Source organism: Mytilus galloprovincialis, chromosome 4 (assembly GCF_965363235.1).
Source record: "Mytilus galloprovincialis chromosome 4, xbMytGall1.hap1.1, whole genome shotgun sequence".
Taxonomy (NCBI): domain Eukaryota; kingdom Metazoa; phylum Mollusca; class Bivalvia; order Mytilida; family Mytilidae; genus Mytilus; species Mytilus galloprovincialis.
The window spans coordinates 72,052,549-72,080,028 of NC_134841.1; the positions used below are offsets into that span (position 1 = coordinate 72,052,549).

Below are 27,480 nucleotides of genomic sequence, written 5' to 3' on the forward strand. Positions count from 1 at the left end.
ATAAACAACTCCTATGTTATCTTTCTCAACTCTTGGCTGATTGTAACTTAATGATTATCGACTGTTATTCAACAATACAAATCCATCGTGACATAAAAAAAAATCCTTTACTAGCCTATAACTTTAAATTCTATGTTTAAGTTTACTATTGAGTTTAACTAACTACAAATATAAGTTAATTCATCAAAATTATCCGTAGACGTCTATAGTAAAAAAGCGCAAATGTCCGGTCAATTTAATATAGGTGTATACAAATTTAATGTCCATATCTTGTTACAGGTATATAAAAAAACTGAAACGTCCTGTGTCCCTATTAGCAACAATCTCTATTTTTGCTTGCTGTTGATTTATTCAGATAATAGTGTATTTAATTTTAAAGCGAATCTTGTAATCCCAATAGTTGATTCGGGGTTCGTGTCCGGGATCGGAGTCTTTTATAGGTAATATTTTTATTTGATCCGGAAGTAGTTTTGTTGGCGCTCATTTTATTTTCAAAATTTTGAAAGCTGGAAAAGGTAAACAAAGCCAATTACACCTGTTATTATGGACATGCACTTATTAATTATAATTTATCATTAAGGAATTTTATTATAAACCGGTTTTCAGGACATAAATTTGTTTAAATGTTAAATCCTGTTAAAACTAAAATACGGAAAATTCAAATATTTTCTGAATATGGCCGTGTTTACAAAACAAGATTTGCTCTCAATGCAAACTGGTTTAGTGTTGTATCAAGGAGATTTAAAGCCATGGCTTAATCTAAATAATAAAATTAAATTTATATAAATTAAAATTAAATTTATATAAATTTAATGTTTCTATAAATCATATATTTCACGTCATTTGCCTTGATTTTGATGTGAATTTCATCTATGAAACCGCTAGTCCAGGGGCCGATCCAGCCATTTTAAAAAGGGGAGGGTTCCCAACCCAGGACAAAGGGGGGGGGGAGTCCAACTATATGTCCCCATTCAAATGCATTGATCGTCCCCAAAAAAAGGGGTTTCAACCCCAGAAACCCTCCCCCTGCAGGGTTCCTCGCTAAGACGCGTATACACGTCCTGGACGCATGGAATTCAAGCTGGACGCGTCATTTTTGAAACACGTGAGTCCCTGGGACGCGTCCTCGTTTTATCCCCTGAGTCCCAGACACATCGTTGTCCATAGAAGATTCTTGATTCCGACTTTGTTTTGACAGGAAACTATACCGGAAGTTGACATTTTTATGATATGCGCGGAACAATATTTTTGTTGACTGATACGATTTTTTAAAAATTAAACATATTTCATACTAAAATTTCATAATTCTATTCAAAATGATCAATAAATATGATAAAGTTACCTATAACTTTATCGATTTTGTAATTTTACGAGTATTTGAAATGCTTGACTACTTCCACGTGTTGAACATCACATACTTATCGATTGAAACATAGAAAGTAAAATATTTATGTGAACTTGAAAGCAAATAATAAAATATTTCGTTAATGACTCTTGGTGTTTAAAATATGTCATAAAACAGTGTAGATTAAAAAAAAATACGGATGAGAATAATTCTACTTGTCTTCGAATGATGTAACAATTTTCTCGTATTGTGCATGTTGAACATCACGATCGTAAACAAAGGTAAAAATTGTTTGGAAAATCCGAATAAAACATAATTAAAATATAATCACTATTTACCCAAGCTCATTATGTTGAACAGAGTTCACTTTATAGTTTCTTGCTTTTATTAAATATAATGATGATTATCGTGATTCAAACATCAAAGTGATTATTAACTCAGTGATTAAATTAATTAAAATTAATTAATAATAATTAATATGAACTATGTTCATACAATCGAAATTTCTTATAAATACTGGCTTGACCAACAAAATCATATCAGTAAAATGTAGTGCTTTTATATATCTGCTTTGTGTTTTATTAATGATCTATAGTGCTTTTATAATAAATGCTTTATTGTGTATGTACTGTAGTGCCTTTTAAATGCCTGTAATACATGTTGTAGTGAACAATATCAAGATACAATAACATGATTTATTATCAGATATAATAAAAATTATCAATCTAACACGCATCGTTCTAGTTTTATTTCTTCATATTTCTTCATATTGAGACACAAAAAATTACATGCATCCTGGACTCATCAAAATCTGCTGGGACTCACCATTTCTAAAAGTGATGAGTCCCAGGACTCACCATGAAAAATTCCTAGTGAGAACCCTGCCCCTGGATCCACTTATGACGTAGTCTAAATAATTATGACTTATGGGAAGGCTATTTTAAATTTTTGCTTTGACACCTTCCTGCATCGATGTAAGGTGTCAAAGAAAAAAAGTATAATAGCCTTTCAAGATGTCATAATAATTTGGACTATGAAACCCTTAAATCTGCAGAGATGTCAATAATATAGTGTTATTAACTTGCTGTTTCTGTATATATTGGCCCTGTTATAATTTCAAGGTCTCTTCGAGTCTCGGGTACAGCTGTCAGACCAAGAATCTATAACAATGTCAATACAGCAAGTTCATAACACTGTTATTAAATGATTAAAGTTAAGTTAGATGAAGAAAATCAAAACCGGAAGTGAACATCCCATATTACAGCTTTTTTTTGTTTTGAAAAGCAATATTAACTCTTGATTTATATCGACAGTGGAAGGTCATCAGTATTGCATCTATTATAGGCTGATTTATCCGTATTAGGCCAATAGGGCTGATTTGCTCATATCATTCTATAATAATATATTAAAACAAATCTTCTTCCAATATCACATAGATGCCAACCATTATGATGTTTCCGTAATTTTTCTGATTTTGTGATAAAAACTATGCTATTACGGTCAATAGTCGAATTGTTATGAATTCCCTTTTTCTCTGCTTCTCCTTGACAAAACGAAAATGTCCGAGTTGGGGACGTCTGAACCTAAAATTTAAAAGATAGACAGCTTGTGGGAAAGTGAATTTATGATACATGTACCAACTTGGAACGTTGCAAATGTATAATAATCCTAGAACACTGTCATTATAAATATAGTGTGTACATCCAACATGGCTAACAATATAATCACAATGTTCACCATGTGGGATGTACACATTATATTTATAATAATCTTTATAAACTTGACTGCTCTCTGTAAATCGTTTTTAAGTTATAAATTCCATTTATAATGTAACATTATTTAATAATCAATGTTTAAAAGTCATCAATATGTGCGAATATTAAAATTTCAAGTGTTTATCGGATAATAACAGTGTAATAAGGTCATTCAAGGTATCGCTTATTTCCACAAAGCTCAGATCAAATTCCTCTCATTTATAAATCATATCAGTTGGACCTGAAAATTTTGACTAATTTCTTATTATCAATGAACTGCATTTTTTGCCTTTGTAACAATTTCAAATTTATTTAGGCCAACATGAAGCAGCCAACAATGAAAGAAGTGTTTGAACAGTGTCAGAACAGTATGAAAAGTCACAGTAACCTGTTAAAATATATGGAAAAATTGTATGACAAGGTAAGCTGAATAAAAATATAATATACAAACAAAAGACTACAATTATAATACAACACACTCTAGAATTTGAATTGTGCCTTTTCTTTAGCCTGTTATTTGGATATATTATACTTCATGTTATTATTATCTTGTGGTAGCCAAATGCAAGCTAACTTATTGTCAGTGGGTGACCTTTTTTTAATGCTATCCTCTTGTGCAGAACAATCAATAATTTAAAAGACAAAAAAAATAACAGAGCATTCATTTTAAAAATGTTATTAAAAACTGAGATAGCTGAAAGGTATATCTTGTTTTCAGCAATGCAAAATTATGTTCTATGTACATGCATATTACATTGACCAATACATTTGTTCATGTTTATAAGGGCTTTCCCAGCAAAATAGCTTTCAATTGTTTGCATGTGTTATTAAAAGACAACCACCCTTTGGGAAGTATAATTATTTAAATTCAACTTCCCCATGTTCTCTATACAAATTTACTGTTGAAACACTTGTCAAACAAAATTTGGCTTGTCCTGATGTCTTAAAAATCTTTAAAGAAAAAATGTAACTACATTGTAGCTTTGTCTTGTCATAATTCTTAAATATACATGAAATATATATATATATATGCACAAGAAATCCTTAATATCAATATTGCAGTCCCCTTTGTTAGGCAGAAAGAAGAACTATAAAGTTAGTTGAAAAATATGATTGTAGTGTAATGCATGTATATTTCTGAAATATATACATGTATGGTACCATTTAGCAAAAACAACATGTATCTACATCTTTATTGAATATTATTCTTTACATTTTAGACTGAGTTTTCCAAATTTTGGAGTGATTTTAATCACTATCTGAAGTATCCTATGATTGTATTTCAACGTGAGCCTGTTGTAGAGAGGACAATAGATTTTATCGCCAAGTTTGTGACCTCTGTTAATCCTGATCCTGAAGTGCCTGGTACTGATAAGGATGACTCTTTACTGGATGAAGTATCACAGAACAGATTGTTGTTAAACATGTTTGAATTTCTTTTAAAGGTAACTTTATTGGTTATGTCTGCATTAACACACCATCTAACTGATGTTTTTTTCTGTGAATTCTTATTTTTGGATACTGGATAGCTACAATTACTTTTATTCATTTAATCTATGATTTAAACAGAAATGTTGCAACGATGATTAGACCCAAATTTTTATTTATTTTCTCCAAAAGAACCCATCAGATATTGAAGTTTAGAATTTGAAAAGGGGCAATTTTTTTAAGAAGTGAAAAAATAGCATGAAGGGCCAAACAGTTTGCCAATTTTTGTTATAATGATTTTGAAAAGAAAGAATATTAAAACAGTCATGACTGCACCAATTAAATCGTCTTATCATATATTAAAACTTCCATGCTATTGAATCCTTCAAGTAACATCTTTGAAGACATTTTAATTATCTCACACTTATATTTTCAGTCACATAATGTCAATTCAAGAGCAGTAAGATTCAGATGCTGTCAGCTGATCAACAAAATTTTGAACAATCTTGGAGATGATGCCCAGATTGATGATGACTTATATGACAAGATCTATCAGTGCATGCTTGAACGATTACGTGATAAAGAACCTGTTGTTAGGTTTCATGCAGTTATGGCGTTGGCTAGACTTCAGGATCCTAAGGATGAAAATTGTCCAGTTATTAAAGGTAAAATTTTGATAACAAGTGATTTATTAATATTCTCATTTCACGTATATTGTTGCAATTCAGCAATACACTGGTAAAGGTTGCTAAAAATGGGGACAATACACTTATTTTGATAGATTATCAATATTTTCAATTTTAGAAGTAGACTGTAAGTGAGACATCAAAAAGTAATTGTGTAATAACTTTTGCTAAAATCTTGATTTATCCTAACAAAACAAAATAGAAATATTGTAAATTTGCATTACTTTGGCTGTTATCTGCTCTTTGGTCGGATTGTTGTCTCTTTGACATATTACCCATTTCCATTCTCAATTTTATTACTATTATATTTCAGCATACTTATTCTTAATCCAGTCAGATCCTAACCCAGAAGTAAGACGTGCTGTGATGTCCTGTATAGCGCCCTCACCTAAAACTCTTCCAGCTATCCTAGAGAAAACAAGAGATGTTAAAGATACAGTTAGAAAGACAGCTTATAATGTATTGGGTGAAAAAGTTCATATCAAGGCTTTGTCCATAGCTAACAGAGAAAGACTTTTACAAGAAGGTCTCACAGATAGAGTTGGTGGGTATTTTGTTTCAATCACAAAAAATAAAACTGTAATTAAATTAATTTTGACCATGCATAAAAAAGAAGAAGACTTTTTAAAAAAATTAAGCTTTCATTAAAAAATTAGGACAGGCTTTGTTTGATCATTAAAGTATTATTAGAATTTGATGGTGGCTTATCATCTACTACTACTTACATTATAAGAAAGCATAGACATAAATGAATATGATTTTTATAAAAATTGTTGCTAAAATTTCAACCATTTGTAAAGAGTCATATATTTGTAAATAGGATGATATGGATATCTATTAAATACAGTAACTTTAGAAATAATCTGAGCTGCCAATTTTGAATACTTACTTTGCTCTCTGTAACATTGTAACATATCATATTATAACAGAGATGAGTAATATTTTTACATCACTATTAATGACAATTGCATAGCATATTATGTATATATATATTTTTTTGTTCTTTATATTCTACCTTTTACTATAGAGAGTGTAAAAGAAGCTTGCTCTTCCAAACTACTGCAGGCTTGGCTAAGAACATTTGGTGGCAATGTTTTGGAGCTCCTTGGTGCACTGGATGTAGAGTATGCCACTGGCACATGTGAATTAGTTCTCAACACATTGTTCAAGCACACATCAACTGCAGAATTAATTAAAAACTTTGATATCTTGAATGAAAAGTAAGTGTTACCCTTGACCATCCTTCCGTTTGTTTTTCTGTCTGTTCGTCCCAATTTCATTTCTGAACTCTTACTTTAAAAGTTATGAAACACACACAATGGTAAGAACCAAAATTCGCAGACAGAGTTTGAATTTGGGCATGAGTCACTTATCATTTTAGAGTTCTGCCTCTTTTTTTCTTGAATTTTAATTTCCACATTCTAACTTAAGTTTGTCTCATCTAAATTTTATGAAACGCATACACAATGCTAAGGACCACAACACATAGACAGAGTTCAATTTTTTTTTTTTTGTTAATCATTTACCATTCTTGAGTTATGCCCATTTTTAACTAGATTATTTTTATTAATTTCACCTGTATTAAACTTGCACCAGTATTAATTTAAGACTTATTTGTTGACTGAATGTTTTAGTTAATACCAAGACTATACTTCCGACCTAATATTTATTTGTTATGTTTTTGTAATATTCAGGGTGTTGATACCACAAGAGAAGTTGAATGCAGAAAGTGTAATGTATTGGAATATGTTGTGTAAACACATTCATGGTCTTGGAACAGATTTTGATGCTGATTTAGAAAAAGTTCTACCAAATTGTTTGGAATTTTCAAACTATATCAAGGAGTGAGTGAAAAAGTATTATATTCAATTTGAAATTTGATAGAAATTTGTTTATCATTAGCTATAATCATTTAAAAACTTAATAGTAATCATTTTGTCATCCGTGAATATAAATATTTAACACTACTGGAAAGAATAATGCATACATTAAAAAATTCCACAGTGAAAATTACAGTCTGTACTTTTTCAAATTTGTCAGCCCTTTGCATATGTTGAGATCTCTAACTTAAAAATTCTTCTGAACTTGGTTTGTTGAAATTTACCATGATTTTTTGTCACTAATAGAAGGTGTGTTGTGTTCAAAAAAGGTTACTGAGCTGTTTAAATTTAAGTCATTGTCAAAAAATCCTTTCCATCCTCCCTAAAAGTTTTGGGATGAAAAAAAATTGCACCACAATTCATTTATTTACTTGAACATTTTGATGTCCTGTGTCAGGCTTCAGTCACTATCCTCTAGAAAATAAATGAATCATAAACAAATGTATTAAAATTGTTCATAGTATTATACAACATGCATATGAGAGTTGTTTAATAAAATTGAGGATGGAAATGCAGAATCTGTCAGAGAGACAACAACCCAACCAAAGAACAGACAACAACTGAAGGCCACCAATGGGTCTTCAACGCAGCGAGAAAATCCCTCACCCAGAGGTGGTCCTCAGCTAGATAGGTAGATGTACATTTTTCCATCATGTGAAAAAACAAATTCACAAAAGATATTATAATTTAACATCTACAATAATGAGACATAGAACACACATACAAGAACAAATGGATAAGAGATTAAATATTCATAATGGTATGTTTATAATGGTGTTATTCTAAATTTCTAGATATGTTGATACCTTGAAAGGCTGTGATGATATTGATATACAGTTACAGAAACAGTTTGTTATACAACAGTTGTTAGCTATTACTGTTTACATGGATTTAGCAGATACAGTGTCCAGGTAAGGGACAACATCAAAAGATCGATGTAGGATAAAAAACTTAAATCAAATAGTTTGGGGGTGGGGGGTTTAAAATTCTGCAAGTTTTGTATATCTAAAATTGATTTATACATATATCCCTATTGGTAAATCAATTTTTCCCAAATTAAGTTAAGAGGGGGTGGGGGTGGGGTCAGTGAAAAAACTATGTGAATTAAGTTTTTTATCCTACATTGAACTTTTGATGTCGTCCCTAAGTATATTAATGAATAAGATTTAAAATATGGCATGGTGATAACCCACTAGGAACATTTACAGCATAAGATTTTGTACTTTTTAGTTTTATGCAACTAATCGGTACAAATTAAATTTTTATCAAATTTTATAGAATTACTCACTTGTATGAAATTGATTCACACATTTATGTATTTTTTAAACTGTCACTTAATCACCATCTTTTTTGAAAATAGAAATGATTTTGTTTTAAAAAAAAAATTAACGAAAATTAAAAAAAAATATGGTTTTAATACAAATACTTATCTTTTTGAAATTGAGTCATATGGCTGTTTCAATTTTATGGGATGAAGACTGATTCAAAAAATGCTATTGATAAGGAGGGGTTTATTAAATTTTATAAGTCAATAAAAAAACAATATTTAAGATATTTATTCATTATGTTCTTTTCAACATTTTAGAAAAGCAATGGAGAACTTATTGAGTTCAATGTTAACTGCAGATCATGTAGCCTTCAATCTTGTAAAATTTATCATTCCTCGACTGTGTGAGATAAAAGATTATTCTGATAGTTTGGTGAACCAAATGGCAGTGACCATATCAGATATCCGTGAACCAATCACTACTGTGGAGAAAGACGTCAACGAGGAAATGAGACGACAGAATGACCTGAAGGTAGAATACTTAATCTTTCCGATGCTTCTGTTATGACAACATTTGTTTTGTCTTTGTTTGTGCAAGAATGACGATCATTGTATCAAGTAGAAAAAAAGTTATTTGAACTATTAAAAACAATGCAGTACAAGTAATTAAGTAAGTAATTAAACATTTAAAGAAATGACACATCAAAATATTTATTGTTTACACCAATAGGATACTGTGAAATCAAAAAATCAGTGTCAAGCCGTTAGTAATTTTTTTCTCTCACCAATTTATTAAAATAACAAAATTATTATTTTTCTGACACATATTTTGTTAGAATGTCATCACCAATAATTCAAAAAAATAAGAAGATATAAGTGACCTATTTTTACAGAATCCTTTTAATCTAATGGCAGTGTACAACTCCTGATTTTTTTCTTTTTCAAATAACCTTAAGGAATGGGATGAAGTTGTATTTCAGTGTTATTGCTATCTACAGTAAATTTCCCCATTTATTATGACCCATTTATGGGCATTATGTTTTCTGGTCTGTGCGTCAGTTAGTTCATCCGTCCGTTCGTCTGTCCCGCTTCAGGTTAAAGTTTTTGGTCGAGGTAGTTAATGATAAAGTTGAAGTCTGATCAACTTGAAACTTAGTACACATGTTCCCTATGATATGATCTTTCTAATATTACTGCCAAATTAGAGATTTTATTCCATTCTATAGTCCACTGAACATAGAAAATGATAGTGCGGATTGGGGATTCGTGTACTCAGGACACATTCTTGTTTGTCTATAATTACAGTTAAACATAAAGATATCTATAGCTTTATAGTAAACACACTAATGAATCATTCTGATTATTATTCTTTTGGATAACAGATTGCTGGTATTAGGGTTAAAATCAATCAGTTAAAGGAAGATATGGATGAGAGTATCCGCAGTCAAGATTTCTCCAAAGCTGCAGAGATCAAAGAGTCAATCAAAGGTCTTGATGAAGAAAGGGATAAGGTTTTGAAAGATAATGAACCACAGACAGAAGAAGTCAAATCAGAAAAGGTATTTCACAGAGAATAATTATCAGTTTGGAACAAGAGTGTACTGTACAGTAGGAAAATTTTGCAAGGCATTCATATTATGTTATGTTATGCTTATTTTAAAATTAAGAAATAATAACAAAAATGTTCCCCATGCTTTACTTTGATCTATTAAGTAAAATCATTATAAGGTACTAGAAAAATATGACAGTGAAACATCTCTCAAAGATTTAATTCAAGAAATCATGAAATGACTACTTCTAATACTATAATACTATAATATATGATACTGATGATAGTCCAATGTTTTATTTGTAGACTGATGTTGCAACATTACTGAAATGTCAGGCCATTGTAGCTGAGATGTTAGAAGCATTGCCACTGAAGACACTGAACCCAACTCTTCAAACTTTGATAGAGACTTTGGTATGTTTAACGCTAGATTAAGACTCATTGATATTATGCACAAGATCCAAAGTTGTCAGTTTATTGATTGTTTACTTGGCCTAAAGTAGTCACTATTCTTATGTCATCAGTTTATTGACTTCACTTTTTTTTTAAAGTTTTGTTCTGATACAAATTTTAGAAAGTTCTCACTCTTGAAAGTAAGATGTCTTCTCAGAAAATACTCTAAAATGTGTTCAATGTTATATTGCAGATATATCAATTTTATATTATAGATATTACCAGGAATAATGAATGAAGATGCAGGAATAAGAAACATGGCTGTCAGGTCACTAGGGATGTGTTGTCTGTTAAATAAAGATCTGGTTCTAGTACATCTACCACTGTTCATGCAGGTATAAAAAAAAATGTATCAAATATTGTATAACTTCTGTAATACTAAATGAGGAGGCTTGTTTTTTTGTGTCGCTTCTTCAATTTCCAAACAAGGAAAATTTATGTGCTACTTTTAATTTGGTATGAAAGCTGTTGTTTCAGGGCTCACGCTACCAGGCGACTTGGGCGAAGAAGTCGCCTTCCCGACCGTCACTTCGCTTTCCCCGACCCCCAAAAGTGAAAACAAGTCGCCCTGTTCTTGACAATACTCGCTTTCAGTCGCTTCCGTCATCGGACATTTTCAATTTTAACCAAGTTGATGAAACATCAATTTTTTATTGATAATTAAAGAAATTCAGACATAAACGATTCATTGTCTTTAGAAAAGAGGTTGAAGCATTGTCTTCGCAATGTGAAGCAGGTTATTTGATAAAAATACAACTTTTTATCACTTCGTGCATTTCCGCAAGTTCTTATTCGAAAACGTACATCAACCTAAATTTCGGCGGCAAAATAAGTTTGTTACTTCATTTAAACGTGATAAAAGTTGCCTCCAGTAAATGTTTAATCCATTTATTGCATTAAAAACGTTATGTTCCTATCCAAATAACTTGTCAAACATTGTTTATTTTTGTAAATTTTCTTGCATTCGTCCGCCATTGACCGATTTCTAAACTACGGATCTGAACCGGGCTAGCTATGACCGAAATCCGTACTTTTACAATAATACCTACGGACGCACGGATGGAACAGTTGACAGAAGAATATTGATCCCAAAGGGGAAAATTACGCATTCCACACACATTAAGAGACTTTTGGTTACATCTAATTGATTGGTGTATATAACTCCCTATATTTTTTTATGGATTGTTTCAAACTATTGATTAAAATTGCTTAACTCTGAGATCAATATATTATATGGCCCAGCTTAATAACTTTTATATTTTTTTATAAGAAACACTGAATTTCATACACAAAATAATTTTTAATTAAATTGTAATTGATATATTATAATTTCTTTACATTTTTTAAATTTTTTTTAGTGCTAGATATTTAGTTGGTAGTTTCTCACAAGAACCTTAGTAAAATTTAAACAACTTTTAATTTAAAATGTTAATTTAATTGTAATTTTATTTCTCAGATATGAATTGAACAATATAAAAAGAACATTATTTACATATGGCCCTTTATACTATTGTAAAATCCAAACATTGTAGCGCACCGCGCGAATGAGCACTTCTCTTTCAAATCTCACCACTACTCCCTATCAGTTTCAAAAAGAGAAGTCACTTCTCCCTATAATTCTGAAGTAGTGTGAGCCCTGGTTGTTTGTTATGGCCAGTTATTACTTTTGATTTAATTGGGGAAATAATTTTGGAAAACAAAATGATTTCCAGATATGCTTTCCTTATAACTATCAGTTTCAGATTTTATGCCCCTTATTTCCACTCCCTCCATGAGCACACAGAGTTACTTTTTTTTTTGCATCAAAATTAAAGTCACAAACCTAACTGAATTAGGTTACCCAGAAGGTGTTCATGAAAACCTGACCAAGACAAGTGATAATAAGAGTTTGACAAGTTGAATCATCAATAAGTTTTCTGACTTGAAAAGTGAAATAATCAAATAAGAACTAATTCCCTTACTTAACTTCAATAGTAAAGTTTACATAATTCTCCATTTTGAATGGATTGATCTGAGTCAGAATGGAGCACTCTGTTAACTCAGAAAAAACCCTTATAGTAGGAAAAAAGGAAGAGGATTCAGACAGAAAGCTATTGCAAGCTGAGAAAACTGTTCGCCTAATGTACTACATGACTTCAACAGATATCATAAATCTTGCTTAAAATAGACATATACTATAAAAATCAATTCAGTCACAGACCCACAATGTGGCCAATGTGTTCTGGTTAATATCAAATTACTTGCATTCTTTCTGTCAATTTTGGATAAAGTTCTATTACTCCAGAAAAATTATATGTTTATAAGTGTATTTCCTTAAAATTTTTCTTTTACTGTTCATCCTTCTTGCCATGACTTTAAGAAGATAGAATTTTCCTTTTTCAGGCTTCCCAGATTGACGTTGAATGTGTCAGAGTGACTTCTCTGAAAGTGATGATTGATTTGTTACACATGCATGGTACAGAAGCTATTAAACATGCTGGTAAGAAGCCTACTGAAGAACAACTCAATACTAGTTGTGATCTCTATGAGGAACCAACTGATAATTCTGAACAGGCATCAAAACTGGTAGCATTCCTCACAGCTTTCTTGGATAGCCAGGTATTTGATTAAGACCAATTATTCTTTAAGTCTTTCTGTGTAATAAGAGGTTATCACTCTGTGTGTCTGTCAGCACTTCTATGTCCTATGATTAGTCAAGATGGCCTTGTATGATTACTGTGATTTTTGTGCACATTCTGTATACCTATTTAAGGGATTTTAGTAAAATAAGATCAACGAAATTATTTCTTTATTGGTTTAAAAAATTAAAAAAAACTTTTCTACTCTTGGAGATGGTTCTTTATTACATTCATTTTGTCTGTCTGTCTGTTTCTCCAAAAAAAAAATGTTCTCTTACACTCCTAAGATGCTACTTGACATAAGGTCAACTAAAATTAATTAGTAGATTTTCATCCAAATTTTTGAAAAAAATGGGGTTGGTGGGAGGATTTTATTTTTTAAATTTTATTTCATTTGAAACCCTCTTGTGACATGTTTTTCATATCTGCAAGTGTAATAATAAGCTTATATCATGTATAAGGAATCGTACATAATTTTTGTCGAGCCTGCAACTTTTGTTGCAGAAAGCTCGACATAGGGATAGTGATCCGGCGGCGGCGGCGGCGGTGTTAGCTAACTTTTTAAAAGCTTTATATTTTAGAAGGTGGAAGACCTGGATGCTTCATACTTTGTATATAGATGCCTCATGTTACGAAGTTTCCTTCAGTCACATGTCCAATGTCCTTGACCTCATTTTCATGGTTCAGTGACCACTTGAAAAAAAAGTTCAGATTTTTTGTAATGTTGAATTCTCTCTTATTATAAGTAATAGGATAACTATATTTGATATGTGCGTACCTTGCAAGGTCCTCATGTCTGTCAGACAGTTTTCACTTGACCTCAACCTCATTTCATGGATCAGTGAACAAGGTTAAGTTTTGGTGGTCAAGTCCGTATCTCAGATACTATAAGCAATAGGGCTTGTATATTCGGTGTATGGAAGGACTGTAAGGTGTACATGTCCAACTGGCAGGTGTCATCTGACCTTGACCTCATTTTCATGGTTCAGTGGTTATAGTTAAATTTTTGTGTTTTGGTCTGTTTTTTTCATACTATATGCAATAGGTCTACTGTATTTGTTGTATGGAATGATTGTAAGGTGTACATGTCTAGCGGGCAGATGTCATGTGACCTTGACCTCATTTTCATGGTTCAGTGGTTATAGTTAAATTTTTGTGTTTTGGTCTGTTTTTTTCATACTATATGCAATAGGTCTACTATATTTGTTGTATGGAATGATTGTAAGGTGTACATGTCTAGCGGGCAGATGTCATGTGACCTTGACCTCATTTTCATGGTTCAGTGGTCAAAGTTAAGTTTTTGAGTTTTGGTCTATTTATCTAATACTATATGCCATAGGTCAACTATATTTGGTGTATGGAAATATTTTATGATCTTTATGTCAGTAGCGCAGGTTTCTTTTGACCATGACCTCATTTTCACGGTTCATTGCACAGTGTTATTTTTTTGTGTTTTGGTCTATTTTTCTTAAACTATAAGTAATAGGTCGACTATATATGTTGTATAGAAGCATTGTTAGCTGTACATGTCTGCCTGGCATGGTTCATCTGACCTTGACCTCATTTTCATGGTTCATTGGTCTTTGTTTAGTTATCTTGGTTAATGTTAAGTTTATGAGACAGTTGTAATATAATAAAGCTTTATACTTAGGACTATCAACTTAATATCAGAGACATATATAGCAAATGATTAGTATAGAAGGCGAGACATTTCAGCGTGTGCACTCTTGTTATAATTTTGAAATAAATATGTCTCTGACAGGCAACCATGGTTCTTCATGCAATTTTTATTTTGCTTTCTCAGTGATGGTTTGTAATCCCCATAAAATGAAGCAAATGCATTTGTATGCAACACAAGTGTTATGAGTTCAGAATAAAATGTAAACTCAAAAACAGGGTTGAAAATAATAGGGTTGGTGCTTTATTAACTTATGCAAGGTGCAAATATAATTACAAGGCCGTACTGTGACCAATAGTTGTTAATTTCTGTGTCATTTTGGTCTCTTGTAGAGAGTTGTTTCATTAGGGCAATCATACCACATCTTCTTTTTGGGGGTATTATGACAGAGGGTGTTTGTTGTTGTCAACAAAAATCGACAGCCATGAGTAAATCTAAGAGCTTTAATGCTATAATAAAATGCGTATGTTTGTCAACTTTTTAACTGAATCACTTACCATGATTTGCGTTTCTTGGACACAGCGTATTATTCCTAATCAATCTCTATTCTCGGTAGATGATGTTGTCATCATAGAGCAGTAGAAAATGTTGACTTATTCATTGTGTTTTGATTACTCAATGTTTTGAATGAAACGAAATTATCTATGATTACCGGTGACGGAAATGAACAAAATCTGGAAATTGTAATTTTTTTTAAATTAAACGATTCGGGGCGAATGATTTCTGAGGGGCAGCAGGGATGAAAATCTTTCAATTAATTTTAATTGGCCTTATGACTTTACAAATGCAATGTTCAACATCTTGACAATGAGAAGTTGTAACATATAACATTTTTTGATTCATTCTAACACCTACACAATTTGTGACAAATGTACTAGAATGGTTCTTGCTGACATGAAAGTTGGTCTTTCTGTAGAAGAATTAGAATTAACAGGTAGGCATAGTATAGCCTGTCTCCTATCATGTTGATTGAATACAACTTTTTAAGAAAAGAATTGGATATTGCAAGACTAAAAATAAGTAATTTTGTATGTTCAACTTTGTGGTATATTTAACATGATCAAGTGCTGAACAATTCCAACCATTATTAACATATTTAGTAGCTATGTTCATCTAAACCTGTATATAGATATTTAAAAATTCTGTTTCAGAACTCTGAACTACGTACTATTGCTGCAGAAGGCATGTCGAAACTTATGTTGTCAGGAAGAGTGGTATCTTCAAAGATCCTGTCTCACCTATTATTGTTATGGTATAACCCAGTAACTGAAGATGATACACACCTTCGTCATTGCCTTGGCACGTTTCTGCCAATATTTGCTTTTGCTGGAAGGTATTTATATACAGATTACATACTTGATTACTCCGTCAATGATATAGTTGAAAACCATACACACAATATTTACCTGATGGTTATTTAAGCTGTTTAAGACTCAATAGTAATGCATGGAATATCAGCTATAAAGCAGTGGCAGTGCTTGTTGAATGAATTCCTATATTTAAATTAAGCATGCTGAAGAATTGCTTTTATTTTCGAGGATTTCATATCTTTTCTTGATTTATATAGGAAAGAATACAAATGTTCTTTTATAGTTACGAAAATAACATATGTATTTAAAATTATGAGACACAAAAAGCTACAAAAGAAAACTTTTCTATAAAGAGGCCAAAGTTCAGTTAACTTTATGTTAATGCATTGGTGTATATTGAATTTAAAATGCAAACAAGAGTAAATAATATACATAACCACCAGAGCACTAGAATATCTACCAATCTATAGATTTAAGAAAATGTGGTATGAGTGCCAATGAGACAACTCTCTGTCAAAGTCCATATACTTGTTTGATAGTATTTATGTCATTCTGTATAAAATTCTAAAAATGTAGCAACAAATTCATGTCAAACTGAGGACATTGGGAAATTTACAGTGGCTACAGATTATATTAGAGGTTTTATATTGTAAACTATTGATTGACAGACTAAAATGAAAAAAAACCAGAAATCACTTTGAAATATGAATATCAAAATAGTGGAAAATATGAATTTTCTTTATTTTAGATCTAACCAAGAAATGATTGAGGAAGCTTTCCTACCCACATTGAAGACCATAGTTAGTGCTCCATTATCTAGTCCACTTGCTGAAGTCAATCCAGACAATGTCGCTGAATTGTTGGTACAACTGACAAACTCAAAACTGCTACTGGAAAATCAGAAATCTGAAGAACAAACTACTGTATGTATAGAAATCAACACAATTGTATTATAATTATCTTTTTTTTTTTCTCCATTAAATGATGGGACTAAAATCAAATCTACCGATAACATATTAAAGTGCAAAATGAATCAAAATGATTAGGATAAATTGAGTTGTATTTTGTCGAGCCTTCGACTTTAGTCGAAAAAGCGAGACTAAGCGATCCTACATTCCGTCGGCGGCGGCGGCGGCATCCACAAATATTCACTCTGTGGTTAAAGTTTTTGAAATTTTAATAACTTTTTTAAACTATACTGAATTTCTACCAAACTTGGACAGAAGCTTGTTTATGATCATAAGAAAGTATCCAGAAGTAAATTTTGTAAAAATAAAATTCCATTTTTTCCGTATTTTACTTATAAATGGACTTAGTTTTTCTGCGAGGAAACATTACATTCACTCTGTGGTTAAAGTTTTTAAAATTTTAATAACTTTCATAAACTATCCTTGATTTGTACCAAACTTGGACAGAAGCTTGTTTATGATCATAAGATAGTATCAAGAAGAAAATTTTGTAAAAAATAAATTTCCACTTTTCCGTATTTTACTTATAAATGGACTTAGTTTTTCTGCAAGGAAACATTACATTCACTCTGTGGTTAAAGTTTTTAAAATTTTAATAACTTTCATAAACTATCCTTGATTTGTACCAAACTTGGACAGAAGCTTGTTTATGATCATAAGATAGTATCAAGAAGAAAATTTTGTAAAAAATAAATTTCCACTTTTCCGTATTTTACTTATAAATGGACTTAGTTTTTCTGCAAGGAAACATTACATTCACTCTGTGGTTAAAGTTTTTAAAATTTTAATAACTTTCATAAACTATCCTTGATTTGTACCAAACTTGGACAGAAGCTTGTTTATGATCATAAGATGGTATCAAGAAGAAAAATTTTTAAAAATAAATTTCCACTTTTCCATATTTTACTTATAAATGGACTTAATTTTTTTGCCAGAAACAAAACATTCACTCTGTGGTTTAAGTTTTTAAAATTTTTATAATGTTCTTAAACTATCCTGGATTTCTACCAAACTTAGACAAAAGCTTGTTTCTGATCATAAGATATTATTCAGAAGTAAATTTTGTAAAAAAAAATTCACTTTTTTCGTATTTTACTTATAAATGGACTTAGTTTTTCTTCCAGTTAACATTACATACAGTCTGCTGTTTAAGTTTATAAAACATTTATTAGATTCATAAACTATCCTGGATTTTTTACCAAACTTTGAAGCTTCTTTCAATCAAAAGACAGTATCGAGAGGGAAATTTTTAATGATGTTTTTCCTCATTTTTGTTGAGTCTGCGATTAACAGCAAAAGTAGGCGAGACACTGGGTTCCGTGGAACCCTTATGAATTTTTTATCAATTGCATTGAAAACAGGTACTTATTCAAGTTAATGTTTATGGATCAAACTTCCCAATGGAAGGTGGACCTTATATGAATTTGGCTATATTAATGGTCCTTTTTAGTTAGTTCTTTATGTTTTATACCGACTGTACAAGGGCTGTATAGCCAGTCAAGGTCGTTAAAAACTTCTATTTGTTGTATGTTTTAAGATCTTATACATCCTTGGGTTTGAGCATTCTGGATGAAGGTCAATCGCGAAAAGTGCTTAGGATGCACACAAATTAATAAAGTGTAATTTTTTTAGACTTCACTCTAAATAGCTTTGGCATTATCCACCACAAATTTAATTTAGTGACACCTGTTCTTTCTTGATAAACAAAGATGGCATTGAATATTGTAGGAAAAATTATGTGAGGATAAATTGTAATAATAAACTATTTTTAGCAAAATCCTTCTGTTTATAATTTACATAGATTTTAGTGAAATACAACTTTTTAGGACTAACTTTTTGTTTATATTTGTAGGAGAATCCAGGCCATGACAATTTAGCTATAACGATATGTAATGAAATTCTGTCTAACCCCGAGGCTAATACTCTCAAGGTGTTTGTCAAAGTCTTAAACCAGTTGGAATTCTCACCTAATAATGTTGTTAACCTTAAAGAGATTGCAGTGCTAACTGAGAAGATATCAAAAGTAATTATACATGTTGCTTTTAACCTGTCTGTTTGTCCAACAATTATTTGTGTTTATTTAACACAATTTGAGGGAATTGCAGAACAGAATTTGATTCAGCAGCTTGTTAGTGATAAGTTGTGATCTGTGAACAATTTTTCTGACACTGTTTCCTGTTTGCCGATTCTATGAATTTTTCAATATGTGGAATTAACATAGATTTTTTTGTACACAAATCTGTAGTTTTACTTACCAGAATGACATAATATTCCACAAGCTGCTTTAAAGTGATAAGTTAGGAGGTGTGAACACTTTTCACATGTCAGATACCCACTTCCAGTTTGCTGATTCATTGAACTTTTCAATATATTTTAAATGAACTTAAAATATTTGTCAAACTTTTATTGAAAAGTATTATATTTAGTCATTAGCTTGCCAGTTGCAACTTGTAAGGGCTTTTCAATTCTGTCGGTTAGCTATTTCCTGTTTCCAATATGAATTTTGAGTGCCAGGGCTATGCTTAGCACAACAATGTGAGCTAGTTCTTGTCATATTTTCTGTTTATCTATACTATTAAACGAGAAGACCTCATTTTTGGTGTCGCTTCTCTTCTTTCCAGAATAAATTAATCAACACGCCTCTGTGTCCTATAGGTACAGTGCATAGTCGCATTTGTCATCCATTCATATGATTATTCAGATTGAGTTATTTTAGGAGAAAAACGAGAAAAAAGACATCCGGATATTGTCCCGTCATTGTACGAAATTTAAAGTCTGATTAGACTTCCGGTTTGCGTTTTTCTGTATACTTTGAACATACATATACTACGAATAAAGTGTATTTTCAAAATTTTATCTTCCATCATTTTCAAGTTTACTATCCACGGCGGTCACAGAGTTTATTAAATAGAGAGGGTCTGTATACTATATCAATGATCACCATGGATCGATTAGTAAACTTAGAATTGAAAGTAAATACGCTTTAATATTTATATAGTAATGAATGTTCATAATATACAGATAAGCGCTAAAACTATTCATGTGAACTTTTGATACTTTTTCTGAAATTCTCCAGTCATTAAATCTTTTACAAAATTCATTGATTACATAAAAAAAAGAAGATGTGGTATGATTGCCATGTTAAGACAACTCTCCACAAGAGACCAAAATGACACAGACATTAACAACTATAGGTCACCGTACGGCCTTCAACAAAGAGAAAAGCCCATACCGCATACTCAGCTTCAAAAGGCCCGAAATGACAATGTAAAACAATGCAAACGAGAAAACTAGCGGCCTTATTTATGTACAAAAAATGAACGAAAAACAAATATGTAACACATAAACAAACGACAACCACCGAATTACAGGCTCCTTACTTAAATAAATGTTCATAACATACTAAATGTATGTTCATATTGAAATTGATAGAAAACCAAAAATTGGGAACTTTGGAAATAAAGGTGGAGGGTAAAAAAACATTTTCCTGTCCCCAATAACCTATGACTTATGATACTTTTGCTGAAATTCTCCAGTCATTCTGTATTTTACAAAATTCTTCCAACAACACTTTACATACTTTAAACTACGCTCTGAATGCCCGCGATTTCGCGGGTGTGTTCTAGTATATATCTTAAATGTGGAGGCCAGTTTTAAGAATTTTGCTTCTGTCACAGGATTGGTCCAAAAACAATCAGGATTTTTATGCAAGGTACAACAAATCTTTTAAATGTAAACAAAATTGGTAAAGTAATTGAGTTCGTGACAAACCAAATGAAAATAATAAATGAAAATAATATTTAATTTATTGTAAAGGTTATAAAGGACAACCCATGTCTGAAGACAGTAGAAAAGATCAAAGCTTATGTTAATTCATTGCTTCCTGAGGAATCCCCAAGCATGGAAGAAGATAATAACACTGATGAGCAAACAGAAGGTAATCAAAATTTGTAATAATGAAAAAGAGGCTGTAAAGCCAAAATGACAATATTTATTTGTCCTTCTAAGTCAAAGGAATTGTAAAATTGGAAATGGGGAATGTGTCAAAGAGACAACAACCTGACCAAAGAGCAGAAAACAGCAGAAGGCCACCAAATTTTGGATCTTCAATACAGCGAGAAAACCCTGCACCTGGAGATGTGCTTCAGCATGCCTCTAAATAAAAAAGTGTACAAGTTCAGTGATAATCGAAGTCATAAGTCGTACATGAAAAAAAAAATTTGTTTAAGTTTTAGCACAACTCATTCAACAGGAATTTGTGTGTTATTACTGTCAATTGTTGTCCAGTGTTAATTTTCTCATATGTTTGTCGATAAATTTTGTTTCAAATTGTTACGTTGCCAGAATGAAGTATAGAAGCTTCTTTCTAAAAACTATACTTCATTTTATTACAGTCTGACTGCCTTTGAATTCTATCAAAGAACACTCCTCCTTTTAGGTATGGGATGCAAGTTTAATTTGATGTTATATGTGGGAATGAACTTTTTGATAATTTCTAATATATTTTTATAGCCATGGAGGAGAAAGGAGATGGAGATGCCAACACAACAGTTGACCGTTCAGCTCTCAACGATACAGCCCAACAACTGGAAGGATCCTTGTTTCAAGAATCAAGAACTTTGAAGAGAAGTAAATAATTGATTTGTTGTAATTACAGAGTTTTATATCATAAATTAGAAAATGTATTTTTACAAATTTCCACATGTGAACTTTCTATTATTTCCTTGTTAATGAAGTAGGAGGTATACTGCAATAAACTTATCTGTCTATATGAGGGTAAACTTATGGTCCATAATTTTCCTTACATATTTTTCAGCTTTAATTATGAAGAATAATTTGATATTTGATCTAGGACTATATAAATTTGAGTGGTTCTTTTATTGGATATTCAGATTATTCAGTCAGTCATTTTGCAGTAATTTTAATATTATACCCACTCAGCATGGAATTTCCTGCAATGTTTAAATAAAGTGTTATTAAAGTCTATGACATTACTTGCAACTTATTGTTCAATATGGTGTTGTTTGATGGAAGTTTGTTTGCTTTAATTTTCAGAACCAATTTGCTTTCCTAAAGTGTAACTTTTGATCTATTTTTCAGTAAAATCAATAACATCAACCAAGTCATTAGATGCATCAGAATTAGAAGCTGATATAAGAGAATTGCCAGTTTTCCCAGAAATTCAGGAAGAGCCAGATACACCCAGGTTAATAGGAATAAAAACACCATCTAAAAGTCTTAAACGAACACCTGCCAAAGGTGTAACTCCTCTTAAAGGACAAACCACCAAGACAATGAAACCATCTAAACTTACAGATGTAGAGAGCAGAAATGCTGCATCTACTGAAGAAAACCAGGACACTGAAACTGTATCTTCTGGGAATGAAACAGAAAAATCTACATTAAGAGGCAGAACGCCGACTAAAAGAAAAACAAAAGATGATGAAGAAAGTCCGGTTCAAATCAAATCACCTAAAAGTTCATCTTCTAAGAAATCTCCAGCAAGGAAAGAATCCCCTTCTAAGTCTCCAGCTAGAGCAGATAAATCTCCTAGAGGGAGAACCCCCACAAAAAGGAAAACAACTACTGAAGAACATAGCCCAGTTCATAGGAAGTCCTCTAAAAAGAGTTCACCTGCTAGAGTTGAGAAATCACCTGCTAGAGGAAAAACACCTACCAAAAGAAAAGCAGCTACAGAAGAAAAACATTTGCAGGGTAAATCACCCAAAAAGCCTACACCAGCTAAAAAATCTCCATCAACAACAGAAAGTATTGGTAAAAGCAGAACAGCCACAAGAGGCCAGAAAACTACTGAAAGAGTACAAACTCCTACCAAAGGAAAATCACCAGTAAGAGGGAAATCTGCAAAATCCCCATCCAGATCAGAAACACCTTCGAAAGGTACGCCACAAAAAGGCAAATCTCCAACAAGGAAAGAGACTGCAACAAAAGTCAACTCTCCGAGAACAATGACACCTATAAAGAGCAAACCTAATACCAGAACTGGGACACCAACCACAGCAACACCTCCAGTTGAAAGAGCAACCAGAGGTAAATCTCCTAAAACAATAACTCCAACAAAAGGACAGCCATCAGCCACAGTCACAACTCCAGTGGCCAAAAAGATTCAAAGCAAAGAAAAACCATCAGAGAGTCCAGCTTCTGTTAGAAGCAGAAGGGTAGTAGATCAAAAGAAAGATGCTGCTAAACCAGTTAGTAGTATAGCCAAGAAATCACCATCCCCAGTGAAAAATACTGGCAGAAGTACAAGAGGAAAGGCATCATCTATACTCTCTGATGATGAGCTGTCAACTAGTTCATCAGTAAAATCACCAAGGGTCAATAAAAAGGCTGCCTCATCAGAGGACGAGGATGATATACCATCAACTGACTCATCTGTAATCTCTGTCACCAGAAGCACCAGACGCAATAGAAATGTGTCAGGAGAGCCATCAACTAAATCTCCTGTCACATCTGTCACCAGAAATATTAGACGTGCAAAGAAAATGGCAGGTGATGATGATTTACCCTCCACTGATTCAACTCTGAAATCAAGCCCAAGAAATACTAGGAAGAAAGTACCAGCTAAAGGTACCAGAACAAAAGCCAAAAATACTCCTTCAGTGTCTGATGATGAAGATACAATGTCAACTGATTCATCAATTAAAAGACCAGTCAGGGGTACTAGGAAAACACTAATTTCAGACAGTGAGGAATCTGTTAAATCTTCGTCCAGATCGACAAGAAGAAAGCCAGTAGATACCTCAGATGACGATTCTGTCAAGTCTACAGCTAGTAGTAGACGTTCTGCAGCAAGTAAAATAACTGATGATGACACAGATTCCTCTATTGTGTCTAGCACCAGGAATACCAGGAAGAAAGGGTCTATCAAAAAACCTTCCATTACATTACAAGAACTAGCAGCAGACAGGTACGGTAGAAAGTTGTCTTTATGATTTTAATTTTAGGTTTTTGTCAGTAATGGAAATGTTAATCAGAAATATTAATAAAATGAAACTTTTATAGATATATTAAATCTGTCAAGCAGAATATGAGATTTTCATGGGGTCTTTTATCAATAAAATATATTTGATGTTCAACAAAAATATAACAGATTATAACAGCAGTAAACTATTTTTTCTTTTAATAGAACTTACAGAAAGCAATTGGTCAAGATTAAGTTGAAATTTACTGTTTTATTTGAATTAATTTAATAGATATAGGAAGATGTGGTGTGAGTGCCAATGAGACAACTCTCCATCCAAATAACAATTTATAAAAGAAAAACATTATAGACTTATGTACAGCCTTCAAAACGGAGCCTTGGCTCACACCGAACAACAAGCTATAAAGGGCCCCAAAATTACTAGTGTAAAACCATTCAAACGGGAAAACCAACGGTCTAATCTATATAAAAAAAGTCTATTATAAATGTCAAACAGCTGTACATGTGAAATCTTACTCTGTTGCCGGAGATTAACAATATTTTCTCCAAGTTGAATATAGATTTTCAACATTCAAACTTTAGAGAAGCAGTTATTTTCTTAAATTTAACAATTGAAAATAGAGAGAAAAATTATGACCCATGTTATAACAGAGGGAGAGAATTTGTTTCCCCTTGATTTTTTTCAGTCTTTTTGCTTAGTGTAAAATCATATGATTGATCAGACAGCAATGGCACTGATTCCAATAAACATCATGAAGTTACTATAAATAAAATGCTGTTGAAATCAATAATTTACCAGTCACAGCACCTGTAATTACATTTTGTGCAATTTAGCCACTAACTGCATGACAGTTGTATTAAAGTGCCATGTAAAAGAAGTTCAGTAAATTCCTATTATATGAGAACTAACATTTTTCAAATTTTGCAGATTTAGTAAATTGAAAAGTAGATTGTTTATTTATTCCTGTATCTATTTTTTAGTGACTCTGAAAGTGGTTCCCCTGCTAAGGTTTCCCATCATAGGATAAAATCGTCAAGGAAAATGACTAAAGACCTGGAAACTGTTTTGGATGAAAGGTAAAGATGAAATATAGTGCTAAAAAATGTAATCTTATATTTAAAAATGACAAAGAATGTTATAAGTGTTTATGATGAATACTGATCCTGTAGTTGACTATACCTGGCTTGTTTGCAGAAATTCTTAGATAATATTTTTACAGATATTATAGGTATGATTATAAAATCTTACTTATATTGCTATAATTGTTGTTTAAAATTGAGATGGGGCGACCAACCTTTACCTAAAAATGTATTAAATCCAATATGTGTGTCCTGGCAGCCTGGAATATGTCTCATTTTGTGAAGAGAGAATATTATTTTACTCTTTAGTATTTTTATCATGGCATTATAAGAGAGAGATACTTAATTTACTCTCTAGTTTTTTTGTCTTGACATTATTGTGTATTAAAATAAAAATGATTTAACATTTTTTTTTATTTTTTTTTCTCTAATTTTAGTGATATGGATACTGTTTTTGAATCTCCATCTAGAGGAACAAGGTCAGCTGTAAAACCAACTAAGAAGGCTACAGAGGAAGTTTCAAAGTAAGAATTTTCAATGTGACAATGGCAATTAATTAATGATTATTTAAAAATTCTTTACACATCTGACCTGACAGTTGTGAAAAAATAATCTTTAAAAAAAGAAGAGGTTAAAGGCTTTGTTATGGTGGGAATTATTATGTTATGTTGATAGGTATAATTATTTTTAGGAATTTGTTTTCGTTTTCTTTCAGTTTAATTTATATACTTAAAATAAGTTAAAAGCTCTCATATATATAAGTATCACATCTAACCACTGTACATATACCTGTATTTTGAACAAAAATAAACAAAATATTGGGGGAAAAAATGTTCATTGTTATTTTGTTAAAAGACATTGATTTCTATTTGTTTTTAAAATGGTTTAAATATTTTTCTAAATTTCCAGTGAGAAGAAAGGAAAATCAACAAGAACCAAACAAGATAGCAAGGTACCAGAAACCAATCAGCCTAGATCAAGGTAAGTTTATAAAAAACAAATTAGATAACTTTCAAAGACTTGTGAATAGTAGGAAGTATACTCTTCATAGTGAGTTTACTGATTTATAATACCTAAGGCAGGGTCCAACATCGTGTATAATTTGATATACAGTGTTTTTGATCTCATAGCTTTATTGATTTTAGAATTCTAAGAATAAAATATGGATTACCTAAGAAACTTTGAATCAAGTAAAGCATCATTATGATAAAACTTCTATCTGATACAAAATTGTTTCTTTGTTGATGAGATTTTGTTCTATAATTCATCTTAGAAGTGTTATTTTGTAAGTTTTGACTTACAGGTCTGGCATTTGACTAAATTATTACTCAATAAAACAAAAACAAAAACAAAAATCTATAACACAGTGTACAATATGAAAATTTTTGCCAGTAAAAAATCCAGAGAGAGTATAAAAAGAATGTGGCATGATTGCCAATAAGACAAATCTCTACAAGAGACCAAATGACACAGAAATTAACAGCTATAAGTCATTGTATGTCCTTCAACAATGAGTAAAGCCCAACCCCATTGTCAACTATAAAAGGCCCTGAAATGACAAATGTAAAACAATTCTAACTAGAAAACTAACAGCCTAATTTGTGTACAAAGTAATGAACAAAAATAAATATATTACACAGCAAAAAACAACAACCTCTGAAATTTTGCAACATTTTAAATCATCTACTTGCTTCCCTTAGAAACTTGCTAAAAATACAAAACAGAAATCTCATGAAAACATTGACCAAAAAAAAAACAAACAATAAAAACCACTAATTTTCTAAAATTAAGGAATGGGGGTCTCGTCCACGTTGAACCTGATATATTATTGAAGGTTTTGATAAACAAAAACACTTAACTGTTCATATATTAAACATTGGTACTCTGCTAGGAACAGGGTGAACATTACTCAACTAAGCCTTGCATTTCCCTCCATTTCTCAGCCTCATACAAATATTTTCTATATTTTTCTACACTGCTAATATGCATATATGTTTTAGTTGACATTAGAAATACTGCAAATGTATGCATTCATGGAAATCATATATTTATTTGTACAGGAGAACTCTGAGAAGCAAACAGTCAGATTGATAAGCATTAGATGACAGCAGGAGTTTGATATAATTGATACCAGAGCATCAATATAAACTTTCTTAATTTATACGTACAAGTCTATTTCAAGTGTTTCATATTTTTTTTTTTGTAAAAGTTCTGACATTTTATTATTTTAAATTAAATAATTCTAACCTTGTGCTTTATTGTTTCAACATATTTTCTGAAAAAAGGAAAGAGGGGAGTTGTGTGGACAGATACAACTAGCTTAACCACAGCATATTTTGTGACAGAGTAGTTTAAGAGAAAGTGTAAAAACACAACAAAAAACACCTCATTTCAAGCCCACACATCAAAAATGTTTAGAATGTTGAGCTCTACCAATTGTCCATATAGGCCAAACTGTCAAATGACTTATTATAGAAGTTATTGTCCTTAATTACAAATTTTATTTTTGTCCATTATC

General features: G+C 31.6%; 1 protein-coding gene across 1 annotated transcript; it reads left to right on the plus strand.

The window, feature by feature from the left end:
- Window positions 1–445: 445 nt before the first annotated feature.
- On the plus strand, window positions 446–27,213 carry LOC143072875 (condensin complex subunit 3-like). The gene is made up of 23 exons (XM_076248007.1): window positions 446–515; window positions 3,416–3,520; window positions 4,320–4,544; window positions 4,964–5,192; window positions 5,527–5,757; window positions 6,241–6,433; window positions 6,908–7,057; window positions 7,888–8,004; window positions 8,679–8,892; window positions 9,743–9,919; window positions 10,216–10,323; window positions 10,578–10,697; window positions 12,745–12,960; window positions 15,810–15,991; window positions 16,717–16,891; window positions 18,789–18,959; window positions 20,753–20,873; window positions 21,449–21,565; window positions 22,037–23,867; window positions 24,864–24,959; window positions 25,400–25,486; window positions 25,872–25,943; window positions 27,023–27,213. Exons 2-23 carry the CDS (start codon window positions 3,422–3,424, stop codon window positions 27,051–27,053), a joined length of 4,962 nt encoding a protein of 1,653 aa, XP_076104122.1. The 5' UTR covers window positions 446–515; window positions 3,416–3,421; the 3' UTR covers window positions 27,054–27,213.
- The last annotated feature ends 267 nt before the right edge of the window (window positions 27,214–27,480 follow it).